Genomic DNA, 24,028 nt, shown 5'->3' with positions numbered 1-24,028 from the left:
GGAACAGTACCTTCAGGTAACAAAGCATGTGCAAGTAGATATCTCAAAAGAACGATCCTCCTTTTCCATCTGTCCTTCAGATTAAATTGAGTGCAAATCAAAACTCCACTTCTTTGGGCATCCGTGGCTATGAGCTACTCTCCCCCCCAACCCCCGCTCTGAGGGGTGAGTGAGGGTTGACATTCCACCAAAGGACAATTCTATCTTCATACTCTGTGATGACAGTGAATTAAACAATGTGTACTGGATGTTGAATCATGAGGACACAAGATGGATGAAATAATTGGGCAGCCTTCAGGTTAAGAATAACAGAAAGGGATTCTGCTGGCTCTTAAAGTTAAATGGAGCTCAGGACCAGTATGAATAAATAAAGTGCAGTTATCTAAAAATATCAATTTAGTCAGGGCTAGTCTCCCTCGAAGTTTATCTCATCTTGGACAGTGTCTTCAATAAATATCTTCTGAACATTTTCTGCAAGCCAAATGCCAGGTGAATACCATCGTCTTTCATTTTTCCTGCCCAAAACCTAAGGGCAGTGATCCAAGCCATAAAAGGACCCCATTATACATACCAATTCCTGCTTAACCCCTGGTGGAGGTGGGAAGAAGGTACTTGAGGTCTGGGGCTATTGCCTGCCTCACATGTGTGAAGCACTGGGTTTGATCCTTAGCACCACATAAAAATAAGTAAGCAATTCTATCCCTCTACAACTAAAAAAAAATATTTTTTAAAAAAGAATGTACTTGATAAAAATCTATGCAGAAATGGAACTCCTTATTAATTTCATGGAGGCAGGTGATTAAGAAGATGTGGTGATACTTCATCTGAAAAGTGCCTTAAGACCTGTGAACTTGTGTGTGTGTGTGTGTGCGTGTGTGTGTGTGTGTGTGTGTGTGTGTGTGTACTAGAGATTGAACACAGGAGCACTTTACCACTGAGCTACATCTCCAGCCTTTTTAAATTTTGAGACAGGGTCTCACTAAATTGCTGGACTTGAACTTCTGATCTTCCTGCCTCAGCCTCATGAGTCACTGGGATTACAAGCATGTACTACCACAGCTAGCTGAGTTGTAAACTCTTTGGAGTCTGTAAACAAGTCACTGAAAAGGGCACAGACAGGAAAAGCACAAATGACCTTCTTACGTCAGTTCCATGCACGAAGTGATTCCAGAATGTATGTCTATGGTGGTGATGTAGGATGTACAGGGAAAGTCATGCATGTTTTTCCTCCTTAAGTCCTTCAGCTGTAAATGCTGCCAGCTACACAATTGTGGACAACTCTCAGCCTCAGCCTCAGCTTCCTCAGGTAAAAATATAAACTATCACACAGGTTTGTTATAAAGATCACACAAGAATTTAAGATGTATAGAGTGGGTGTATATTTTGAGGAAACAACACTAATTTTGATGCTAATGTAAGAAAGGAGGCAAGGATACAATCTGGGATGTAGGTAATGTTATCGATGCTACAGAAAATCTATCTTTTGCACAAAAAAATGCTTTGATTCATTAGATTATCTGCGGCCCACGTCTGTGGGCAGGGGCAGCCTGGAGGGATGCTTTGGAATTCTTGCCCTCAATCACTTATCATGTTTAATTCCGTTTCTTCCTCATTCTTTTGTGCCTTACACATATTGCTCAACTCTTTTTACTGGGAATAAGTTGATGATCATGAAGGTAGAGCTTTCTTAATTACAAGCGTGTTTACTTCCTTATGTTTAAAATGAGAACAGTGCCTTTCATTTAAGAGTAGGAGACTTTCTTTAAAAAGCCACTCCGTGTCCTCCAACTTCCCTAAGGGAATCTGATCTGCTTACAAGGTCCATTTAATTAAACAACTGTCCATGTGCAGCTGAACCTCTGATGCATGTTTCCCTTAGCATCTGTCCACAGGGGCAAGCATGGTGCCATGCTATGGCAGTTCCAGGTGTTGGTAAAGCCCAGCCCCTGAATGGCCATGCTTTGTGATCCTTTTTCTTTCTATCTCTTTGTCTTATAAAAACCAGAAAGACTCACCACAAGATTAAGAACAACCATAACAAAGGCCTTGGTTTTAATTTTGCAGGTGGTTAATAGACATAATGTTGACTTTCCAGTAAGATAAACAGTGAAAATTTGGCCAATGATCACATAAACATACCACCCTCCCTTCCTACTCTCTCATTCCTAAGGGCTGTATTCATCCTTGGGATGTGAAAGACAGTTAATTTAAGAAAACAGGGTACCCTAACCTGGTTAGAGGCACTGAAATACCAAAAGAAAACTAAAGGAGTTCAGGCTAAGTGAGCTTCTACATTTTGGGAAGTGGTGATTCAATCCCATGAGGATGCTGGTTTGTTATACCCTAAAAGGTGGCCCAATACTCTGAATCTTTCCAGTTTCAATCCAATGTAAAAATAGGAAAATTTAGGTATGAGGGTCAAGCTGGAATGCTAGATGATTTTGGAATGACTTTAGAGGGTGATCTCATAGGAAGCAATAAGTTTTGTGGGTTTCTCACTTTTCCTCCAAACCTGAACACTTTAGAATAGAATTGGGGTGCCAAAGCCATCTCAGTGTACACAGGGTCTCCCACAAATCTAGAACTTGCAGGTGGTTAAGCATAATGAAGATAGTCATATAAACTTAGAAAAAAAATGGTGAGATCTAGCATACTATAATATAGCATATTATAGCCACTGGAAGTGGCGATATAGATAGACCTATATTTATAAGTATAGATATGCACAAAGCAGTAAATGTAAAAATGCGTTACAGGAACAGTAAGTACAGTACGATGCCATTATCTCTCTCTCTCTCTCTCTCTCTCTCTCTCTCTCTCTCTCTCTCTCACACACACACACACACACACACACACACACACACACTCATTCTGCATGAGGAATTGTCCTAATACTTTGGTAGATGGACCAAGGATTCAGCCCATCACTGGTCTGCCACTTTATCAGCTGTATGACTAGGCTATGTGTGACTTCTCTCAGGCCAAATTTTCTTATCCAAGGAGGAGCAAGAGGAATAAAGAAAGAAAGTAATAATTATAATTATTCTAATTAAAAATAAACAATAGGATAAAGATTTTCTTAATTTCATATTGTTAAATTTGTCAGTAAAAATACACAGGGAGCTAGTGAGCCCCTTTATTAATAACAACTGAATATTATGTGTCTCAACCCTTAAAAGTAGGTATTACTCCTTCTGCTTTATAGACTAAGAAAGCCAGGGTCAGAGATAACTTGATAAACTTGACTCAGGTCCCACAACAAATTCATGTGTGATAGGCTTGTATTTCAAAATCCAGGGTGAAAGATGGAAACAACACAAGTGCCCATCAGCAGATGATAGGATACGAAAAATGTGATACATTCATACAATGATTATTCAGTCGTAAGAAGGAATAAGTTCTGATGCATGGTACAACATGGATGAATCTTAAAGACATTAGGTTAAGTAAAATAAGCCAGACACAAATATCAAACATTGTATGGTTCCACTTAAATGAAATAGCTAAAACAAACAAGTTCATAGAGAAAGTAAATTAGAGGGTACAGGGGTTGGGAGAAGAGGGAATGTGGAGCTATTGCTTAATGGTTAGAATATGAGGTGATAATTTCTGAAAACAGATGATGGTTGCATAACACTGTGAATGTAATTAATGTCACTGAACCTCTACAATTAAAATGACAATTTTTGTCATTCATTTTACCACAAAATTTCCCCATATTTTTACTGGTACATCACATAATTATACATAATAGTGGGATTTGTTGTTTATACATGCACATAATAGTATAATTTGGTCAATATCATTCCCCAGTATTTCCCCTTTCCCTCCCCCTGATCCCTTTCTTCTACTCTGCTGGTCTCTTTTATTTTCATGAGATTTCCCCCCATACCACCATTTCTTTCTCTGTTTCCTATCTTCTACACAGGAGAGAAAACTAAGACCCTTGACCTTCTGAGTTTATGTTAAGCACAATAAGCCAAACTCAAGTTCCATGCATCTTCTTGCAAATGATATAATTTCATTCTTTTTTATGGTTGAATAAACTCCATTGTGTATATATAGCACATTTTCTCTATCCATTCATCACTGATGGATAACTGGGCTTGCTCATTCCATGGTTTGGCTATTGAGAATTATACTGCTATCAACATGGGTATGCATGCATTGCTATAGTATGATGACTTTCTTCAGGAAAAATATCAAGGAATCGTCTAACTGGATCATATGTTAGTTTTATTCCTAGTTCTTTGAAGAAACTTCATAATGATTGCATAGTGGTGGTACTAATTTACAATCCCAAGAGTGTAATATTGTTCCTCTTCCCCCACGTCTTCTCCAGCATTTACTGTTTATATTCTTGATGAATACCGTTCTAACTGGAGTGAGATGAAATCTTGTGTAGTTTTGATTTGCCAAACAATTTTTTAAAAATATATTTTTGGCCACTTGTATTTCTTCTTTTGAGAACTGTCTGTTTAGTACATTTGTCTATTTATTTATTAGGTTATTTATTTTTTGGTTAAATTTTTTGAGTTCTTTATGTATTCTAGATATCAATCCTCTGTTACAAAAGTAGCTAGCCAAGATCTTCTCCTATTTTGTAAGTTCTGTCTTCACATTAATAATTGTTTCCCTTGCTATGCACAAGCTTTTAAATTTGATGCCACCCCACTTATTAATTCTTGGTATTACTTCCTGACTTTCAAAAGTTCCATTCAGGAAGTGTTGCCTGTGCCTACATTTTCTTCTAGGAATCACATAGTTTCTGGTCTACTTCCTAGGTCTTTGATCCACTCTGAGTTGACTTTTGTGCAGGGTGAGAGATAAGGTTCTACACATAGATAACCAGTTCTACCAGCACCATTGTTAAAAGGGCTGTTTTTTTCTCCAATGTATATTTTTGGCGCCTTTGCCAAGGACCAATGACTAACTCTATGGTTTTGTCTCTGTGCTTTCTATTTTTTTTCCACTGGTCTATGTGTCCATTTTTATGCCACTACTATGCAGTTTTTGTTATTACAGCTCTGTAGTATAGTTTTAAGTTAGGTATTGTGATGTCTCCAGCATTGCTTTTTTTCTTAGAATTGCTTTGGAATTCTGGGTCTTTTATTCTCCCCAATTAATTTTATGGCTGTGTTTTTCTAATAATGTGAAGAACATCATTGGTAATTTGATGGGGATTGCATTAATCTGTAGATCACTTTTGGTTCTATGGCCATTTTAAAAATAGCAATTCTGCCAATTCATGAACATGGGAGGTTTTTGTATCTCCTAGTATATTCTTCAACTTCTTCAGTGTTCTGTAAGTTTCATTGTAGAGGTCTTTAAACTTCTTGGTTAAATTTATTCCCAGCATTCTCCCTCCCCCACTTTTTTAAGGTATTGTGACTGGGATTGTTTTCCTGATTTCTTTTTTTAATATTTTTTTAGTTGTCAATGGACCTTTATTTTACTTATTTATATGTGGTGCTGAGATTCGAACCCAGTGCCTCATACATGCTAGGCAAGCGCTCTACCACTGAGCCACAGCCCTAGCTGTTTTCCTGATTTCTTTATCACCAGATTCATTACTGGTGTATAGGAAAACTATTGATTTTTGTATGTTGATTTTGTATCCCGAAATTTTACCACAATTTTTAAAAATAACAAAAAAGATATTTTAAATGGTGAGGTGTGTGGTATGTGAATTACATCTCAATAAGGCTGTTAAAAATGCCTTAAATATATAATAGCTGCTACTATTATTACCATTACTGAACTTTGCATTCCTATTGTTGCCCAAAGATCAATCATGTCATATCTATCCCAGGTTTCACCAGTTCTCAGAACTATATAAACCAATGACCCACCACAGTGACTGACAGGTAAATGTCCTGGCTCAGAATCTAAAACCCAATATGTAAACATACTTGCAGAGGTTCTGCCATATCTGATACAAACACTCCTAAAGTATCTTTTCCAATTAAATCTAACAGCTAATTAGATGAGGGACTGAAAATGTAGGAAGCAAAATCCTATTGCAAAATCCTATTGTAAGCACCTTAGATCACCCCTCCTCAAACAATTAGCATTCCCCATACAAAGCCTATCACAAGATTTTTTTCCCCTCTAAGATCACACAATTTTTTTCACAGTACCTTTACTTTATTTATTTAGTTTTATGTGGTGCTGAGGCTTGAACCCAGTGCCTTGCACATGTTAGACAAACACACTACCAGTAAACCACAACCACAGCCCCAAGATCACACATTTTTAAAGTATCTTTATGGATACTGTGACCATGACAGAAACAAAGCAAGCAAAGGGATTGCTCATCATTTGTTCTCAGCATCTCTCTATCTCCTCTCAGAGCCAAATTTACCCAGTTCTTTCATTCATTTCTCAACGCAAATCTCTTTCCCATCTTTTAATCCTTTCCCTTGTGCTGGGATCCCTTCCAAGTTTTCCTTTTCTTACACAGCACAGAGGACCAGTATGGGATACTGGAGCTGGGAGTAGTCTGTTAAATGGATCTTGAAGTCCACAGCACACAGAGTGCACGGCTTGTATGGTAAAGTATGAAAAGAATAGATTATTCACATCCCCAGTGGCTATGGGCCAGTGAGTTCATGATAGCAGTTTACAAATCTCAGAGGGAAGGGAATGAAAACTAATGAAAAGAGATGACAGCGGAAAGTTTAGTAGTTTGGACACCTGGAGAACTGGTGGCTAAGGGAAGAATAAACCCCTTCCAGAATGAGGCTGGAAGAACCTCGAAAAGACTTGTCAGGATAGCTCTTTAATCACGGCCAGTGTAAGGCCATTGATATAGAGAAAACCCACAGACTCCCAGGCTGTTCCCTCTGTGAACTGCTCTGACCTGCTGCAAACAGAGCAGGCTGCTTGAGGGTCTACACAAATCTCAAGGTTTTGTTTTTCCCAGGGTATATTTGCTTTTAGAGTAGAATTTAGAATATCTTTAAATGAAAATAAGGTCTAAAGGGGCAAATGGTGCTGGAAATAAACAGTGGTAGATGGAGTACTGGGAAAGTATGTGTCAGCAAACCAAGCCAGCAGGCCTTTTTTACAATGGAGTTCCAGAGAACTGTCTGCGTCATCACCCTAGTACTTTTGTGAGGCATTTTTAATCATCTTCTATTTTCTCTGATGAGAAAATATCTAAAACAAAGCCACATCTCCTTTATTATCTTCTGTTGAGTTCTGACAACATGATTCTCCTTCAGACAAATCTCCAATAGGTCCCAATGCCTTCTGAATCAAAGACAATCAAAGCTGTAATAGGGATTTCCATTTATTTCTTCTTCCTTGATACATCACACATTATTATCTCACCTCTAGCTGGGTAAAATTAGTTTTGATTTCCTGAAGTCATTCTTTTTTTATTTTGGGGTGTGTGTGTACTGGGGATTGAAACCAGGGGCGCTTTATTTTTCATTTTGAGAAAGAGTCTCAGTAAGTTGCTGAGACTGGCCTTAAACTTGGGGTTCTCTTGCCTCAGTCTACCCAGCTGATGAGATTACAGGCCTGAACCACTTTTCCTGGCTTGCCACTAAACATTCAAACATATTCTTCCTCTTGCTTGTAATGTAATTCATCTGAATCAAGGACGTGGCCACATAAAATCAGAGTAGGTTTCCCCAACTCTGTGTAGGCCAAAAAAGCCTTTGTGTTTGTGTGTGTGTATATGTATGTTTCACACACACACACTCACACACATACACACACACATATATTTTTTTAAGATGGGAACTTGCTATGTTGCCTGGGCTAGGTTGGTCTCAAACTCCTGGGCTCAAGTGATCCACTTGCCACAGTTTCTAGAGTACCTGGGACCAAAGGTAGGCACCACTGCTCTTGGTTCTCATCTAAAATTGTGATTCAGAGTTTTACCTTTGTGGACCATCAACCCAATCCAGACCTGACATAGACACTTAACATCTACCCTCAAAGCAAAACTTTAAGTTTAAGGAGTTAAAATCAGGATCCTGAAGAGATATCTGCATTCCCATGTTCACTGTGGCATTATTCAAAATACTCAAGACATGGAAGCAACATGAATGTCCATCAACAAATGAATGAAAAAGAAAATATTGTATATCTACACTGAAATATTTTCCAGACCATTATAAAAAAAAATGGGAAAACCTTGCCATTTGCAATAACACAGATGTATCTAGGACATTCTGTAAAGTAAAATAATCCAGACAAAAAGTACAATTATATGACCACAATTATATGAGGAATCTAAGATACTTTATATGATAATAATTCAAATTAAGGGAGAGTGGAAAGGAAATAAGCATTCCCATATCAAGAGCCTACTGAATATACATCTTTTGCCAGGCCTCATATTGTTGATGTAATTATTCTACTTTTCATAAATAAATGATGAAAAGTCAAGTAAGTTTAACCTCAAACTCAATCCTAGACTTGAGTGTGTCAAGTCTTTGTTGAAAAAAAGTCAATGAACACAAACAGATCCTTACTATCTTGGTTTTAGAAAGCCACCAAATATTCAAGAGTGTTAACAACTAAAGGGTTGTGCAGAAGAACCATCATTTCACTCAGTCTTCTTGTCTATGCATTTTATTTAACCTAACCTAACAAAGTCAGGTGTTACAAGAAGCAGAGGACCAAACATGTTCCAGGAACATTCCATCAAGGACACACTGCTTTAAAGCTAGCATTTCACACAATCGAAACATTTAACTTTTTGCCTCTGAGCTTATTTTATAGCATCTAGTATCATCGCTCAATCTGTTTGACGCTTATTTTCCATGCAAAGATACTCTTAATGAGATAAATTAAATAAATCCATTTCTTGTTGATGACGTGACTGTTAAATGCTCCACCATTCTACTTTTTGTTTCATTTCACTGTGCAGGGGAGGTGGGAGCTGCAGTGGTGGGGGCTCGGGGTAGGGTGGAGGTGTTGAAAACCAGACACATAGAATCATTCATTATTCTTTTGCTGACATAATCTTAAATTAAGAAGAAAATAGCAAACTGTATATAATGATTAATAATCCCAGTGTTCTGTGGCAGTTCCTAATTAAAGAATCTTAATTAAAATATTTTATTTCCTTTCTAAAAATCTTTAGCTCAACAAACTTGTAGACGTGGCCTTTCCTGTGGATAAAAGAACACTTGCTTTAACCAGATAAATAGCCAAAGAAACACTCTCCAATCCTAACAATGACAGGTCATCCTGGGCAAGTGGGAAAACACTTTTTACCAGTCCTGAACTACAGGCAGGGGACCTGTCACTCCCCTGTGGGACTCTGCCTTGAGACAGTGCTGGCATATCCTCTCATCAAAAAAAAAAAAAAAAAAAAATCCACCCTTCCCTGCCTCTGGGCATCAGAAAGAACAATGATTATAATACACAAAACACCCTGAAATATAAAGCCACAGGAGTTCATGAGGATACTCAGAGAAAGAAAAAAAAAGCAATAGACAAACTTCTTCCCCTAAAAATAGTGATCTGGACCACTTAAAATTAAATAAGTAAAAACAAAGGTGTACAAATAAAAGAAATAAATGTTTTTTAAAAAATAGTGATCTCGGGCTGGGGATGTGGCTCAAGTGGTAGTGAGCTCGCCTGGCATGCGTGCAGCCAGGGTTCGATCCTCAGCACCACATACAAAGATGTGTCCGCCAAAAACTAAAAAATAAATATTAAAAAAAGATTCTCTTTCTCTCTCTCCTCTCTCTTAAAAAAAAAAATAGTGATCTCTAATGGAGATAACCAGGTACCAATCTCATGCTGAAAATTCATAATTAAAGAGAAAGCAGCATTTACTTCGATTTTTATGTTGAGCCTCATTTCAGGGTAAACTTAACAAAGAAATAAACATAGATGGAACTATTAAATTCAAGTTGATCAGGACTTTACACCTGATCCACACATCAGGTTTTACTACCTGTCCACAGATCCTTAGAATCACCCAACCTGGAACAATCCCCAAACTAATTACTTCATAATGGGAAGTCATATAAAGTTTACAGCACTACCTGGGATATATTTTTGCCAAAAAAGCAAACCAGAATTTAACCAAACCTTTTAAATCTTATCAGGCTTCTAAATTTATAGTCAATAGAAGAGATGCAGAAATAAACAAAAAGAACACCAAAAGGAAGAAAATAGGCTGGAGATGTATATCAATGATATAAATGATATAAAGCCTAGCATGCAAAAGGCTTTGGATTTGAGCCCCAACCTAAAGGAAGGAAGGAAGGGAGGGAGGGCGGACACTTTTCAATAAATCAATGGCATACAAAAGGAGTGGGGGAAGGGAGGCTGCTCTAGATTACAAGACTTAACTAAATGTACTGAGTTGACCTGACATAAGTAATTCAATTAAAAAAAGAAAATTGGGCAGGTCACTGTGCTTCGTATCCGTAAACCCAGTAACTCAGGAATGAGGAGGAGGAACACAATTTTGAGGCCAGCCTCAGCAATTCAGTGAGGCTCTAAGGAACTTAGTGAGACCCTGTCTAAAACTAAAAAATACTGGGGATGCAGCTCAGTGGTAAAGTGTCTCCCCTGGGGGGGGGGGGAGGAGGAGGAGGAGGAGAAGGAGGAGGAAGAGGAGGAGGAGGAGGAGGAGGAGGACCCGAGAAAAGAAATACATTGAGACAAAATCCTATTAAATACAAATGAAGAATTTCTAGGACTGATTATACTATCTTCTTTATATTTTGGTGTATTTGAAAATGCACAAGGGTGGCATAGATTGAAATACACCATTTCCCTGGAAAAATGGGACACAAATCACAGAGATACCAATCTCTTCTGTATTGTGGCTTTAAAAACATATTTCTTTTTTTTTTAAAAAAATAACTTTCACTGGATGGGGGTTCTAGATTGAAGGTGATTAAGTTATCAGAGGAATGTTTTAGCTAACAGTGTTTATTATGTAAACATTACCTGCCTTTTTCCTCAAAGTCACAAGGTACAGACTTTTTAATAAAAGGCTTCCTTTCCAACTAAAAGCAAGTTTCTGGGTAAAGCACAATAGATCAGCAATACTACCTAAAAGAATCTTTCTGTGCTCATTAAGAAGAGGTTGGTGCAATAAGCATCAAGTTTACTCTATCTCCTTTTTCTTATCTATCAAAGGAAGATAATCCTGTCTTACACAGATGACAGGAGGGATAAGTGATTACATGATGGCATTTGATACATGGTAGTAATTAAATTAAGTGAATTTAAAGACTATGTCTAGATAATTGTCTACAACTTCCAGACCATGAAATCTCCCATAACTATGTAGGTACAAAAGCCAGATTAAATTGAAGCCTAGCCATCATTTATTACATCCTGTGAGACTGTGAGCAGTGGCCCAGGCTAACCTGAACCTGGAATTCTGACCTACATAATCTGACATAATAAAAGTGTGTGTTAAGCGCAAAACAAACAACAACAACAAAAAAATCCCAAACGGAACCATACTCTAGATTTTGATTATTTCATAAATGTTTCTCTGAGAAAACTAAATCAGCATGCTGCCAAGATGTTTGGATTTTTAATATATCCAGAGGGCATATGTATTGTAGGCTTGGTCCCTAGTCTATGTTGCTTTTAGAGGTGGGGCCTAGTTGAAGGGAGTTAGGTCATTGGGTCCTGCCAGGCTGCCATGATGGGAACAGGATTCCTCTTACCTGGTAACTGCTCCTGTCATGATGTACAAAGCCACCACAGGCCCAAAGCAACAGGGCCTAGCAACTGTGGACCAAAACTCTTAAGATTTTTAAGTCAAAATAATCTTTATAAGTTGATTTTCTTAGGTATTTTGACATAATAAGAGAAAGGTGATGAACACAGATGTGTTTGTTCTATGACAAGAGTAAAAACATAAAATGGTTTCCTCCCATTTCTAGAAGCCTTCTGCTTGAAATGTAAAGATTTTCTAGGTCGACCATGATGTCTTGTCCAGTGTGGTTGCTTCCCTTTCTTTCTGTTCAGTTCCACAACTCCACTAGACTATGAGGTCCTTCGTGATCCCTTCCTTCCAACACTTCCAGTTTTAATCCTTACCTTGGTCATGTCTACTGCATGGAAGATCTTTTTGCATATTCTCTACTGAAACTTTTCTAGTCTTTAGCTAAAAGGTTAAAAGACCTACAGAAGGTCTTCCAAATTCTTTCCATAATTACCAGCTTCATCATCTGCACTCAAAATTTTATCTATTTAGCACCTGCTCTTCAGTATTAAGAATACTGAAGGTCTTACAGGCCAGCTTCCTCTAGGGTAAACAGGACAGCATGACTATACCTTATTCAGCTTTTTAATCTCTCACCTCCCCTCAAATGTTTGCTCAACTCAAGTGAGAAAATTAGAACAGGAACTCACCATAACTTCCTGAACAGAGCTGTAAATGTTTGACCAGCTTGATCTCCTTAACCTTCTGAGAGATATTTCATTAAAAGACAGAAAGACATTCCTCTACCTTCAGCCACTAATTAAGCCATTTTGTTCATGTATACATGCTTCTTCTTTCTCATCATTTCTTAGGATAGCTAAGATCCTAGAGGCTACATTTGCAGAACTAGAAGAAAGGAGATCTGGGACTTGAGTTGGTGCCGACTATTATACCAAAGGATTTTTCACTTCTTTTACTCTTCATGCCTGTCAATCTTTCTTTTCCTAAGGTACTCCATCATTGAAGAGCAGCTATATTTTGACTCATATGAAAACTATGAAGCCTATACTTGAGATGGAAAGCAGGTATCAGCAGCATGTAATGTATAATTCCATCTGTAAATCATCTATTTGTTTATTTGTACAGCTATTCACCAGTATATTAAAATACTTATCTCTCAGTGGGTAGCATATTGTTCTGCATTTAATTTTTAAAAATATGGACAGTATGTATTGATAATAAAAAGAGCTATGTATATGAATATAAAAAATTATATATGTATACTTTTAAAATATTAAAATGTTAAGATTCCTTTAGCTTTTATATTTAAGAAATATATATTATTTTTAACTTCCAAGATTCCTGAAATATTATATTTGGTAATGAAACAGATGGTATGGTGGGGGAGAATCAAATATTTTTCAAAGATATTCTGCTAGGGAACATTTCTCCAAGGTGGTTCTGAGAATTGATGGGTGATATTGTTATCCAGTTTCTTGATCAGTTCTTCCTGACCTCTAATTAAAAGAAGTTCAAGCTTTCAGGGTCCCAGGTATGGGATAGAAAGAAAGTACTGTTTCCTTCTAGTCTAGCTCTATTGTCTTCAATTTCATTACCTCTTCAGATCTATTATAGATACATACTAATGTCAGATTTCCATGACCACTCTATTCAACTAGGCACAAAATGTTAACTTTACATGTTTAAGACCAGAGGTTTTTAGACTTTGGTTTCCAAACACCTTTACACTTGTAAAAACTCGAGGAAAAAGGAACTTCTGTTTATGTGATAATGTCAATTGATATTTACCATATTTAAAAGGTTTCAAGTTTGAAATTCTTATTGAGTCATTAAATATACCCATTATACATTAATGTACACAGGGTGTTTATTGAAAAACAAACAAGAATAAACCTCAGTTCTACATTTTTCAAATCTCTATAATATGATTTAATTAAAGAAAACTGGATTAAATCTATTCCAATGTATTGTTTTGGCTGTAGAGTATGAAAAAAAATATCGCATTACAGATTTATGTAGAAACCTGGCAAGGTTGTAGATACCTTTTATGGGTAATTGTAAATATTTCTCTTTGATATTACACCAAAAGTTGACGAGAAACAGCTCTGGAGTGGTGGCTCAGTGGTAGAGCGCTTGCCTAAGCACATGCAAGGTGCTGGGTTCGATCCTTAGCACCACATAAAAATAAATAAATAAAATAAAGGTATTGTGTCCAACTACAAATTTTAAAAAAAGTATATAAAAATATTTGTTGCAATGTGGAATCTGAAACCTTATCAATGAGTTTCTGTATTCTGTTCCATTTTGTATTTCAGATGATTTTTTTTTTACTCATGCATGATATTGTAACATGATACATCCATCAGTCATTTGGAAAATATTGGTTCACTGATTTATGTGGATCTCCAAATGTTGACTCATTTCATTATGCAAGAAAAAAAATCTATTAATATCACCAATCTGCAGGGAAGTTGTCAAACTCATGATGGTAGCTTAGTTTTTGAGAAAAACATCTCCCAAATATCCAAGTCTGAATAACCAGTTTATTAGTTCCAAATAAAAACAGCACATAGAAAATGGTGAGTTCACCTCACAATTTAAACAACTGCAGAAGAGCTTTATACAAACTCTCCATTGACATACTAAACTATAAAATTATACTCAAGAACTGAGATTGAATGAAATTTATAGTTACTCATCAAGGATATTCTTTTTTTTAACTTTTTAAAAAATTTTTAATATTTATTTTTTAGTTCTCGGTGAACACAACATCTTTGTTGGTACACGGTGCTGAGGATCGAATCCGGGCCGCACGCACTCCAGGCGAGCGCACTACCAGTTGAGCCACATCCCCAGCCCAAGGATGTTCTTAAGTAAAGCTAGCTTCAAGCAATGAAGAATATACTCTTCAAAGAAGATTACTGGTATGTTTTGGTACCTGTCTGGAAATAAAGGTGCCAATAGTTGTGCCCAACACTACATAGTAGGAAAAACAAACTATACTCTCATGAAAGTAGTTTAGGAGCTGGAAACATAGCCCAGTACACTCAATACCAGTACCTTCAAAAGAAAGAGAAAAAAAAGAAAAGAAAAGAGTTTGGATCTCGTAGGCTCTCTGAGAAGGTTTAGAGACCATATAACAGTAGGTGGGCCATATTTTCAGAATTGCTAAATTGCATTTTTTTTTTCTTCCAGCAGCTGTTTATTTGAGGATGACAAATATGGATGGAAAGGTAGCAGATAAGAAATGGGAAACCTGCACCAAACATTAACACAGGAAGAAATGCAAGTGAGAAAAACACAAGGGCCTTAAAAGAAATTAATGCTACCTGTTTCTTTGGGATTGTCCTAGTAAATTAACTCTCTTTAAGCTTTCATTTCCCCGAAAAGGTAACGAATAATTTGAGTTTACAAAACACAAGTGAAGAGTTATTACAAAAAGTCTATGATTTCTAAGGAGATTTGAGTTTAGGAGTTCTTAAGGTATCTGTTTATAGCAAATTTATGATTTGATATAAAAACACATTCAAGGGCTGGCGTTGTGGTTCAGTGGTAGAGCGTTCACCTAGCATGTGCAAGGCCCTGGGTTCGATCCTCAGCACCACACTAAAATAATAGTATTGTATCCAACTACAACTAGAAATAAATATTAAAAAAGCAACATATTCAAAGCAAAATATTAATAGTCACTGCTAATCAAAGACAAGCTATCTATTAAATTATAAAATAAATTAGCTAATATACACTGTGCTGCAAACACTTACCTCTCACATAAAACAAGCTACATCTAACCATTTAATTAATTATTACCCAAATTACCAAATAATTGCTTAATATTAAGATTATTAAGTTAAAAATTATATATCTTAAGCAAAAGCTAGGAATGCATGCATATTTGAAGACGGAGAGAGAGGGAGGTGAGCTGTAAACACCGGTGCGTGATGTAGTTGGGTCCTGAATATTACCGGAAGGCCCATGTATTAAGGGCTTGTTCTCCAGGATGGCACTATAGGGAGGTAGTAGAAGCTTCCAGAGGTGGGGCCTACTGAGAGATCTTTAGGTCACTGGAGGTACGTCCTTGAAGGGAACTGTGGGAGCCCTGCTCCCTCCTCTTTTTTTTTTTTTGCTTCCTGTCAATAAAGTTAAGTAGTTTTGCTATGTGGCACTCAACCACAGCAATGGGGCAAAATGATCATAGGCTAAAACATCCATAACTGTTGATTCAAAAATAAAACTTCTCTTTATGAGTTCATTATCTCAGGTATTTCATTAAAGAAAATGGGTGAAATAATGATTTCTGTCCTTATCTCCCATCTTTCCAAAACATCAGGGTGTAGCAAGTGGGTCCCAGGCGATTTCAAGTTATATTAGGAAATTTTAGGGGAGGTCCTTTCTTAATTATACCAATACTCAATTTTTGGTGTTCAGCTCCTATTCCCGTCTTGCCAATGCAGCTTCCTAAAGCTTAAGGAAGGAATGTTCGTTAAATAGTAACACTCAACAATAAGTGCTCAACAATCTTGCTCAATAATATCCTTCTCTTCTTACCACTTAATTAAAAAAAATAAATAAACACCTCAACTTGGCATCTAAGGTCTTTACTGTGCCTCCCCCATTTTCACATAATAAACCCTTAAAATAATCGCTCTGGGAATAGTTTTGGAGAGAAAGGTGTTCACAACATAAAGAAATGATTCAAGTACAGTATGCTCTAATAAATGAAACAAAAACAACCTGCTAAAGTCTGTATTTTATATACATGTGTATAAATGTAGGGAAACAGACTGAAATATCTATAACACAATACTAACAGTGGTTATTTCTGGAAGGAAGGAAGATCTACAATTGTAACTCTTTAAATTTCTTTTATGGTGTCCTTTTATAAGAATAAAGTAAACCAGGCAGGATTGTCTTACAAAGCAAAACGAATATAAATTGAAGTGTAAGAATAGGGTTCATGAAAAAAGGCAATTTGGCCTGTATCCCCCCCTCACAATATTTTATTGGTGCATTTATAATTATACATAATGGCAGAATTTGTTGTTACATATATGCACATACAAACAATATAACAAAATCTGATCAGTACAGTTCCCTAGTATTTCATCTTTCCCTCTTCTCCCTCCCTCTGGTCCCTTTCTCTACTCTACTAGTCTCCCTTTGATCTTCATAGGAACCCCCATACACACCCCTTTCTTTTCTTTCTTTTTTTTTTTGGAGGAGGTGGTACTGAGGATTGAACTCAGGGGCACTTGGCCACTAAGCCCACTAAGTCTCTAAGTATTTTACTTAGAGACAGGGTCTCACTGAGTTGTTCAGCGTCTTGCTTTTGCTGATGCTGGCTTTGAACTTGTGATCCTTCTACCTCAGCCTCCTGAGCTGCTGAGATTATTGTTGTGTTGCCGTACCTGGAACACCTCTCTTTTCCTTTATCCTGACTAGCTTCCATATGTGAGAGAAAACATATGACCTTTAACTTTCTGAGTATGGCTTATTTTGCTAAACAAAATGTTTTCAAGTTCCATCCATTTTCCTGTAAATTACGTGATTTCATTCTTTTTTTAATGGCTGAATAAACTCCACTGTGTATACAAACCACATTTTCTTTCCAGTCATCCACTAATGGCACCTCGGCGGGTTCCATGGTTTGGCTATTATGAATTATGCTGCCATAAACATGAGTATGCATGCATCACTGTAGTGTGATGACTTTAATTCTTCTGGATAAATACTGAGGAGTCATATAGGTGGGTCATATGGTGGTTCCATGCCTAGTCTTCTGAGGAACCTCCATATTGATTTAGTACAGCAGCTGTACTAATTTATAATCCCCACCAACAGTGTAGGACTGTCAACATCCTCTCACATGCTCTCCAGCATTATTATTTGTATTCTTGATGGCTGTCATTCTAACTGGAGTGACATGAAATCTTAGGGTAGTTTTGATTTGCTTTTCCCTGATTACTAAAGATGTTGAACATTTTTTCATGTTTTTGGCCTGTATCTCAAATGCAAAGAGACCAGGATTATGCTCATGTGATATTTATACCTCTGTCTTTAGGAATGTTCTCTTAAAAGGGACTCAAACTCCTCATCTCCCTGAATAACAAAACTAACATCCTATTAGACATTCCCTTATATATTTTCATTAGTTGTATTTTGAACAGATTACAGGACTGGGTCTCTCAGTCCCAAATTTTATAAAAGAAACAAGTAAGGATTTAGCCAATTTGCTCAATCTCTTTGAAAAATTCCCTACTTTTTGGGACTTGACAGAGAGTAGTTCCTACATCCACTTCATCTACTTATCCATAAATCTGTGACTACTTATGCTTGTCTCATACCATAGCTGTCTCCAGGAGTGATTCCACATGAGGTTTTAGGATCCCAAGTTTTGCAATGCAGATCTGTTATTATTGCACCTTCCCATTCATGCTCATTTCCACTGCCATCTGAATGATTCAAAACACTCCGGGAGGAACTGCTGGTATGTACTCCCAATACAAAGCTAAGCATACCTTCACCTTTGCTGATGATTAGCTATTTATTGAGCTAAAATAATTAAACTGTTGAAAATGGTTACTCTTGTTTTCTGAAGTAATCCTGAGAGAATAAAGTACACCAACACTGAATGACAATATCAAGAAGACTTTCTATTTTTCTGGATTGCTTGAAATCTTTTTCCCTTGAGATACATGCAGAATTTTTATCATCAGGGAAATTCAAAAAACTATTTACATTATAAAACACACAAAAAAGTTGATTCTCAGAGTAAAAATCCTTGCTCTCATTTGTCTATGTCCCTCCTTAACTACCTTCCTTGTGTCCAGCTTTCTATCCACCATAAGGGGTTCCTCAGGCCCCACTGTTGCTGTTCTAAACAATCCCACTTTCAGAGAAGGCATGAGGTCAGACACCTTAAGTCTTTCTCATGACACATACTGTGCTCTGCTGTCATGGAAATTGCAGACACCTTGGCTCAGTTCCATGGGCACAGGAAACTTCAGAACAAGGGCCTGAATGCCCCTTCTCCCACAGGGATGAAGTTCAGAATTCATATTTGCCAAATGTTAGCCCTGGGAGGGCACTTGCTAGATACTTTACAATCCTGAACTTTCACAGGATCATTTTAGACATGAGACAAAGTACTCAATTCAAAATAGCCCAGGTGAGTATTGGATAAATGGGAAATTCCAAGGGTGTGGCAGGCAAACAAGGAAGTGATTATTCACCAAAAGATTATGTACTCACCAGGTATTTAAGAGAAACAATGTAACAGAGCATGCTTTGGGTTGGAAGTGGGGAGGTAAAGTGTAGGTATAAGGGAGTATGTGAGCAGAAAGAAGAATTTAACTTAATAGAATTTAATATATTAGAATTTAACTTTTAATTCTTTGCTCTATTAGTGATCCTCAAATGTTAAGCCCCAGGAGCTTTTAAAAATACAGAGCTAAATCCTAGTCCAAACTCCAAAGAATCAGAAACCCTGGGATTGGAATATAGGAAACTGGATTATTGCAGATTTTTGGAGTCTTTTGATATTTATGCCACAAAAACTGAATTAAAAGGGGAAAACTATTAAACACTGGCTGTTCCCTCTTTAAAGATACTACAATAATAAGGTATACTAAGCAATCTAAACTCAAAATACTTTTTACAATCAGAGCCTGATAAAAATAACTAAGTTAAGACACCATGAATATGTATATTTCATTATTCCCCAATTATACCTCAATAACACTGGAAATTTACAAAGTTCCCTAAAGTGCACCTCCTTCTGCACTTGCTGGGAATAAGGCATTATGACCAAATAAAAATGCATAAAAATAAATCTGTGGCATATTTAAAACATTCCATGTGTATTTCTACATTCTATATGCTGAGTACAAATGTAGAAAAACAATAGGCCTCATAATTATGAGGGACAAAAGACACATAAACATGCATTTTGACACACACTGCCACACCTATACATACTAGTGGTCATACTGATGGTCACTGAGTACTGTCCCTGTGGTCCTTTTCTAATCTTTACATACATTAATCAATCAATAAACTATAGGAAGGGTCAATTTTAATTACCATTTAGAGCTCAGAAAATGGAGACACAGAAAGGTTAAGTAACTAGATCGTTACAAAACTTATTAAATGAGAGTCCAGATTTAAATCCAGGCCATATTGCTTGACGTATTAGGTTGCTTCAGCTGCCATAACAAAATAGCAGACCTCATAGCCTAAATAGCAATTTATTTTCTTACAGTTCTGGAGGCTGGAAGCTCGAGATTGAGGTGTTGGCAGGTTTATCTCCTGGGTTTTACAGGTGCTATCTCCTGTGTCCACACATACCTGGTATCTGTTTTTCTTATAAGGACAATAGTTATACTGGATTAGGTCTCTAACATTTGAACTTAATCATCTTATTTCCAAATATGGTTCATCTTGTGGTTCGAGGAGTTGAGATTTCAATTTCTGAAGTTCAGAAAACAGAATTTAGCCTATAACACTTGTTGACTGTATAACCTCATCAGTTACTAAGCCTTCCTAGGCCTCAGTTTCTTCAACTGAAAAGTAGTGTTGAGAACTGAATGAGATAATTCATGTACAATGCTTGCAGAATATTTTATTCATAGTATCATTTTGTAGATGAAGAAAACAAAAATAAAAGATGGTGACTTGCCCCTTTCTCCTTTCTAAAGCAGAGTTCTTATACTACAGCATACAACCTTCCTGTACAACCCTAATGCATAATTTTACATAATTTATATTTTTTCCATCTCTCTCTCTCTCTCTCTCTCTCTCTCTCTCTCTCTCTCTTTCTCTTTGGTGCTTGGGATCAAAGCCAGAAATTCACACATACTAAGTATGTGCCCTATGAGCTACTCTCCCAGCCCCTGTATCCCTTAACTGCTTTCTTATAGCTTAACTCAAATTTTATTACATATAAAAGAACAAAAGAAAGTGTTCTAGTTAATGATCCTATTAATATAAATTTAGTTAGGAAGATATACTGCTTTCCTGGGACTATACGTGAATTCCATTCATCCTTTCTCCTAACTTGCAAGGACAATTGTCTATAGTCACACAATGATGACACTTGTTTAACTATTAGGAAGGAAAGGCAACCCAATGCTTTTTATTAAAAGGAAAAAAAAAGAAAATGAGAATTGTACTTTTTATTCACCTAGTGCTGGTACTCTACACATATTAATACTCCTACTTAATCCTGAATGCAGTCTTGGGATACTGTTTTATTTAGCTCTCATAGCAAGCAAGTGAACGAAACATAATTCCTTCAGAGATTATGGGAACAGGAGCACAGCAAGATTAAAATGTTTTCCTTAAAGGTCACAAGGTTGATCAATAATTTTCAGACAAGAACTCTTACTGATGTCTTCCAGTCTAAAGCCAAGGCTACCAACTGCCCTGCTGGGCTGTAAAACCTGGTTTGTTCATTCTTCATGCCTGTCATGAACAGAGTAGGTGCTCAGCATATATGGCAGTCAGACCTGGAGGCAATCTAGACTAAGCTGCAGAATCTTTTTGACATTTTTATAATAAAGGGCCAAGATTTTCTGACAACTTTTGACCACTGCCAACTCCTTGGACTGCCAACTTTGTTAAGGCAGTAACCAGTTTTCTTCTCCCCCAGGGTCTAGCACACTGGGTGCTCATTTGAGAATTAGGAGTTCAAGTAAATGTTGGATAATCAGATTAAAGAACATTCTTCCTTTCGTGATGGCAATGAGTGTTTTTCAGCTACTATGTAAAAATTTTAACAAAAAAAGTCACGTATAGGGCTGGAGATGTGGCTCAAGCAGTAATGCGCTTGCCTGGCATGCGCGGGGCACTGGTTTCGGTCCTCAGCACCACATAAAAATAAAATAAAGATGTTGTGTCCACCGAAAACTAAAAAATAAATATTAAAAAAATTCTCTCGCTCTCTCTCTTTAAAAAAAAAAAATCGTCAGGTATAAAAGCCCATCTCATGACCTGTAACAGAAGCCTTCAGGGTTTTTCTAATCCCAAAATTCTGACTTCAGCACAGTCTACACTTGACAGATGATGAAACTGACCACCTCGAGTACGGATTATAGGTACAATGAAATTCATTTGCTGGTCTGGATACACACCACAGCATTCTTAGTCTCTAAAATGTGCTAACAGGAAAGCACTAAATATGTATATGTGACAGGAAAAGTCAGGATTCCCAGAGGGAATGGTAAGGGTGATAAGGTCTGAGTCATAGTGAAGTTGTTGCGTGTCAGGACTCCTCTGTCGTAAGAAGCTATATTAAGAGAAATCATGCTAACTTATTTTCTCAAGAATACACTCGGCTATTTGAATTTTTTTCTTAAACTTCAAGTTTGCTTTGTTATGAGCAGCTGGACAAGTTTTAACCCTGCCATGGAAACTATCTGACCACTTCTGAGCTGTTCCATACAAACAGAAGGGAAGTGAGCAGAGCTAGCTGGAGTAGAGTACTCTACTCTGCTCCCGGCTCTCCTGGAACTTCAAGGGTTGTGAGTGGCCAGTTTGTTTATCTCTATATGTGGTCCCATCCCTTGCTACCTATTTCACCGGGGTGTTGTAAAAGACTGAGAAGAGTGTTTGAGGTTAAAACAACAACAACAACAAAAAAAACATTCAGCTAAGTACTGAAAGGCCAAAGTTTAACATCACCAACATCATACTTCCTGCCTGAATTAAATCTTTTTAAGTGATACTGAGATGTGAGGAAGACAAATTTCACTAAAACAAAGGCATTTGAAAAATACTATTTTCTGATGACTTAACAAGAGAGAAGAAAGTTCAGACAGAAATAAAGAGGCACACAAATGCCTTTATTAATTCTATGAACAATCAAATAAAAATCTCAGTTTATCCACTCAGTAATAAATATTTATCAAACATATACAATATATAAAGCACTGAGCTAAATGCTTAATATTAACAATTATGTACGGAATGTCCCTTTATCCTCCTGTAATGCAACTGCATTATAAGATGAATGTTTGTTTAGATTTTCTCCTCAAATAAATAAAGGTTTCAACTTTTCCTAGAATATGAAATAATAATTTTTCCTTGGTCATGACTTTCTGGTTATATAGAAAATTTTTAGAACTTATTGGGAGATAAACTATATTGGCCAGCATCAGCTTTTTCAAGGGTAAATGAGCTACAGAATAACTTTAACTTCCACCATGACCAGATTAAATCCCCCACATACACACGACATGGGGTTGGGGGGAGCCAGGAACCCATGTGCCCTTCAGTTTCAATAAGAATAGTTGGAGCATACTGTTAAGGAATGCAGGAAGATGATCATGATCGTGTGATTTGGCAAGAAGATCAAGAACAATGGGACAGAAATATTCCAAATAACTTGGTTAAGTAACTTGGTTTCCACAAATACCCTTCCACATTAAATTACATATGTCTTGGAAAACTTGAAAACTGTCTCATGCCTCACTTCTGCCACTTCTGAGCTTGAAAAAGAAAACTAAGACAACCTTTTTAAGGATTTCATTCAAAAGCAGAAATCACAGTCTAGACATTTAAGTTCACCAATGTGGGGTAAAAGACTTCTTTAACAATCAGCCAAAGTCCTTTACCAAATAATTTAAAACAGGAAGCCTCAAATTTCCTTAAAACTTTATTGGTATTAATTTGCAAGAATTGATTGTTCCAATATATGAATTCTTTGTGTATATCTACTATTTCCTCTACAGTTAGGACTAAACAGTTTTAAAAAATTGGACCACTTACTTCTTAAGTTTTGTTTCTTTCAATTTTAACATCCTATTTTTCCAAAGCCACAGAATAGATATCCTTCAATAAACAAGAATAAAGTGAATGCTGAGAACCAATTCTTCTGTCCAAGGGTTCAGGGAGAAAGAGTTTATACTCCAAGGCAAATAAGGGCGTGCTCTCAATGATCAATATCACATTAAAGGAAATCCATAGCACATCAACAGAAAGAAGTTATGGCTCTGTTCAAGGTGAACCATGTTTTGGGACAGCCAATCACCAACACCAATCACCAGCCAATCACCATCTGTGTTTGATATTCAGACAGCAAGAACAGGCAATCTCTTCACAGAAATAAAAGATGAGAATCAGCTGGCACTACATTCCATGGTGTAATCTCACATGCAGCACATGAAATAAAAGTTTTTAACAAAATGAAAAATAGATCAACTTACATGGCTCTCTGGCAATGAACTGAGGTACAGTGTTGGGCAGAGGAGTACTGGGGTTTGGAGTCCCTACTAGTTTGTTCTTGGCCATCTTCGTGTTTGCCTTAGCAAACTCTAGTCGTAGTGTTTGCGGAATTTCAGGATCAAAGCGGATGCCCTTTGG

The 24,028-nt window shown here is 36.9% G+C and overlaps 1 protein-coding gene and 1 long non-coding RNA gene across 10 annotated transcripts in view; one reads left to right on the top strand and one right to left on the bottom strand.

Annotated features, from left to right (window-relative positions):
* Rbpms (RNA binding protein, mRNA processing factor) overlaps positions 1 to 24,028 on the bottom strand; it is a 167,911-nt gene that overhangs the window by 39,636 nt on the left and 104,247 nt on the right. For all 9 annotated transcript variants that reach the window (XR_013430399.1, XR_005726460.2, XR_005726459.2 and 6 more), the window contains exon 5: positions 23,872 to 24,022. Coding sequence is in view for 6 of the 9 variants with exons in the window: in XM_040269235.2 (XP_040125169.1) it covers positions 23,872 to 24,022 (151 nt within the window). In the remaining 3 variants the exon portion in view is untranslated. The remainder of the gene's footprint in view (positions 1 to 23,871; positions 24,023 to 24,028) is intronic.
* Positions 14,416 to 17,263, top strand: LOC144370432 (uncharacterized). The gene is made up of 2 exons (XR_013430401.1): positions 14,416 to 14,592; positions 14,864 to 17,263. It is a non-coding gene; the product is annotated as an uncharacterized LOC144370432 (long non-coding RNA).

This window comes from Ictidomys tridecemlineatus, chromosome 14 (genome assembly GCF_052094955.1).
Source record: "Ictidomys tridecemlineatus isolate mIctTri1 chromosome 14, mIctTri1.hap1, whole genome shotgun sequence".
Lineage (NCBI taxonomy): Eukaryota > Metazoa > Chordata > Mammalia > Rodentia > Sciuridae > Ictidomys > Ictidomys tridecemlineatus.
This window is presented reverse-complemented; position numbering and strand designations above follow the sequence as displayed.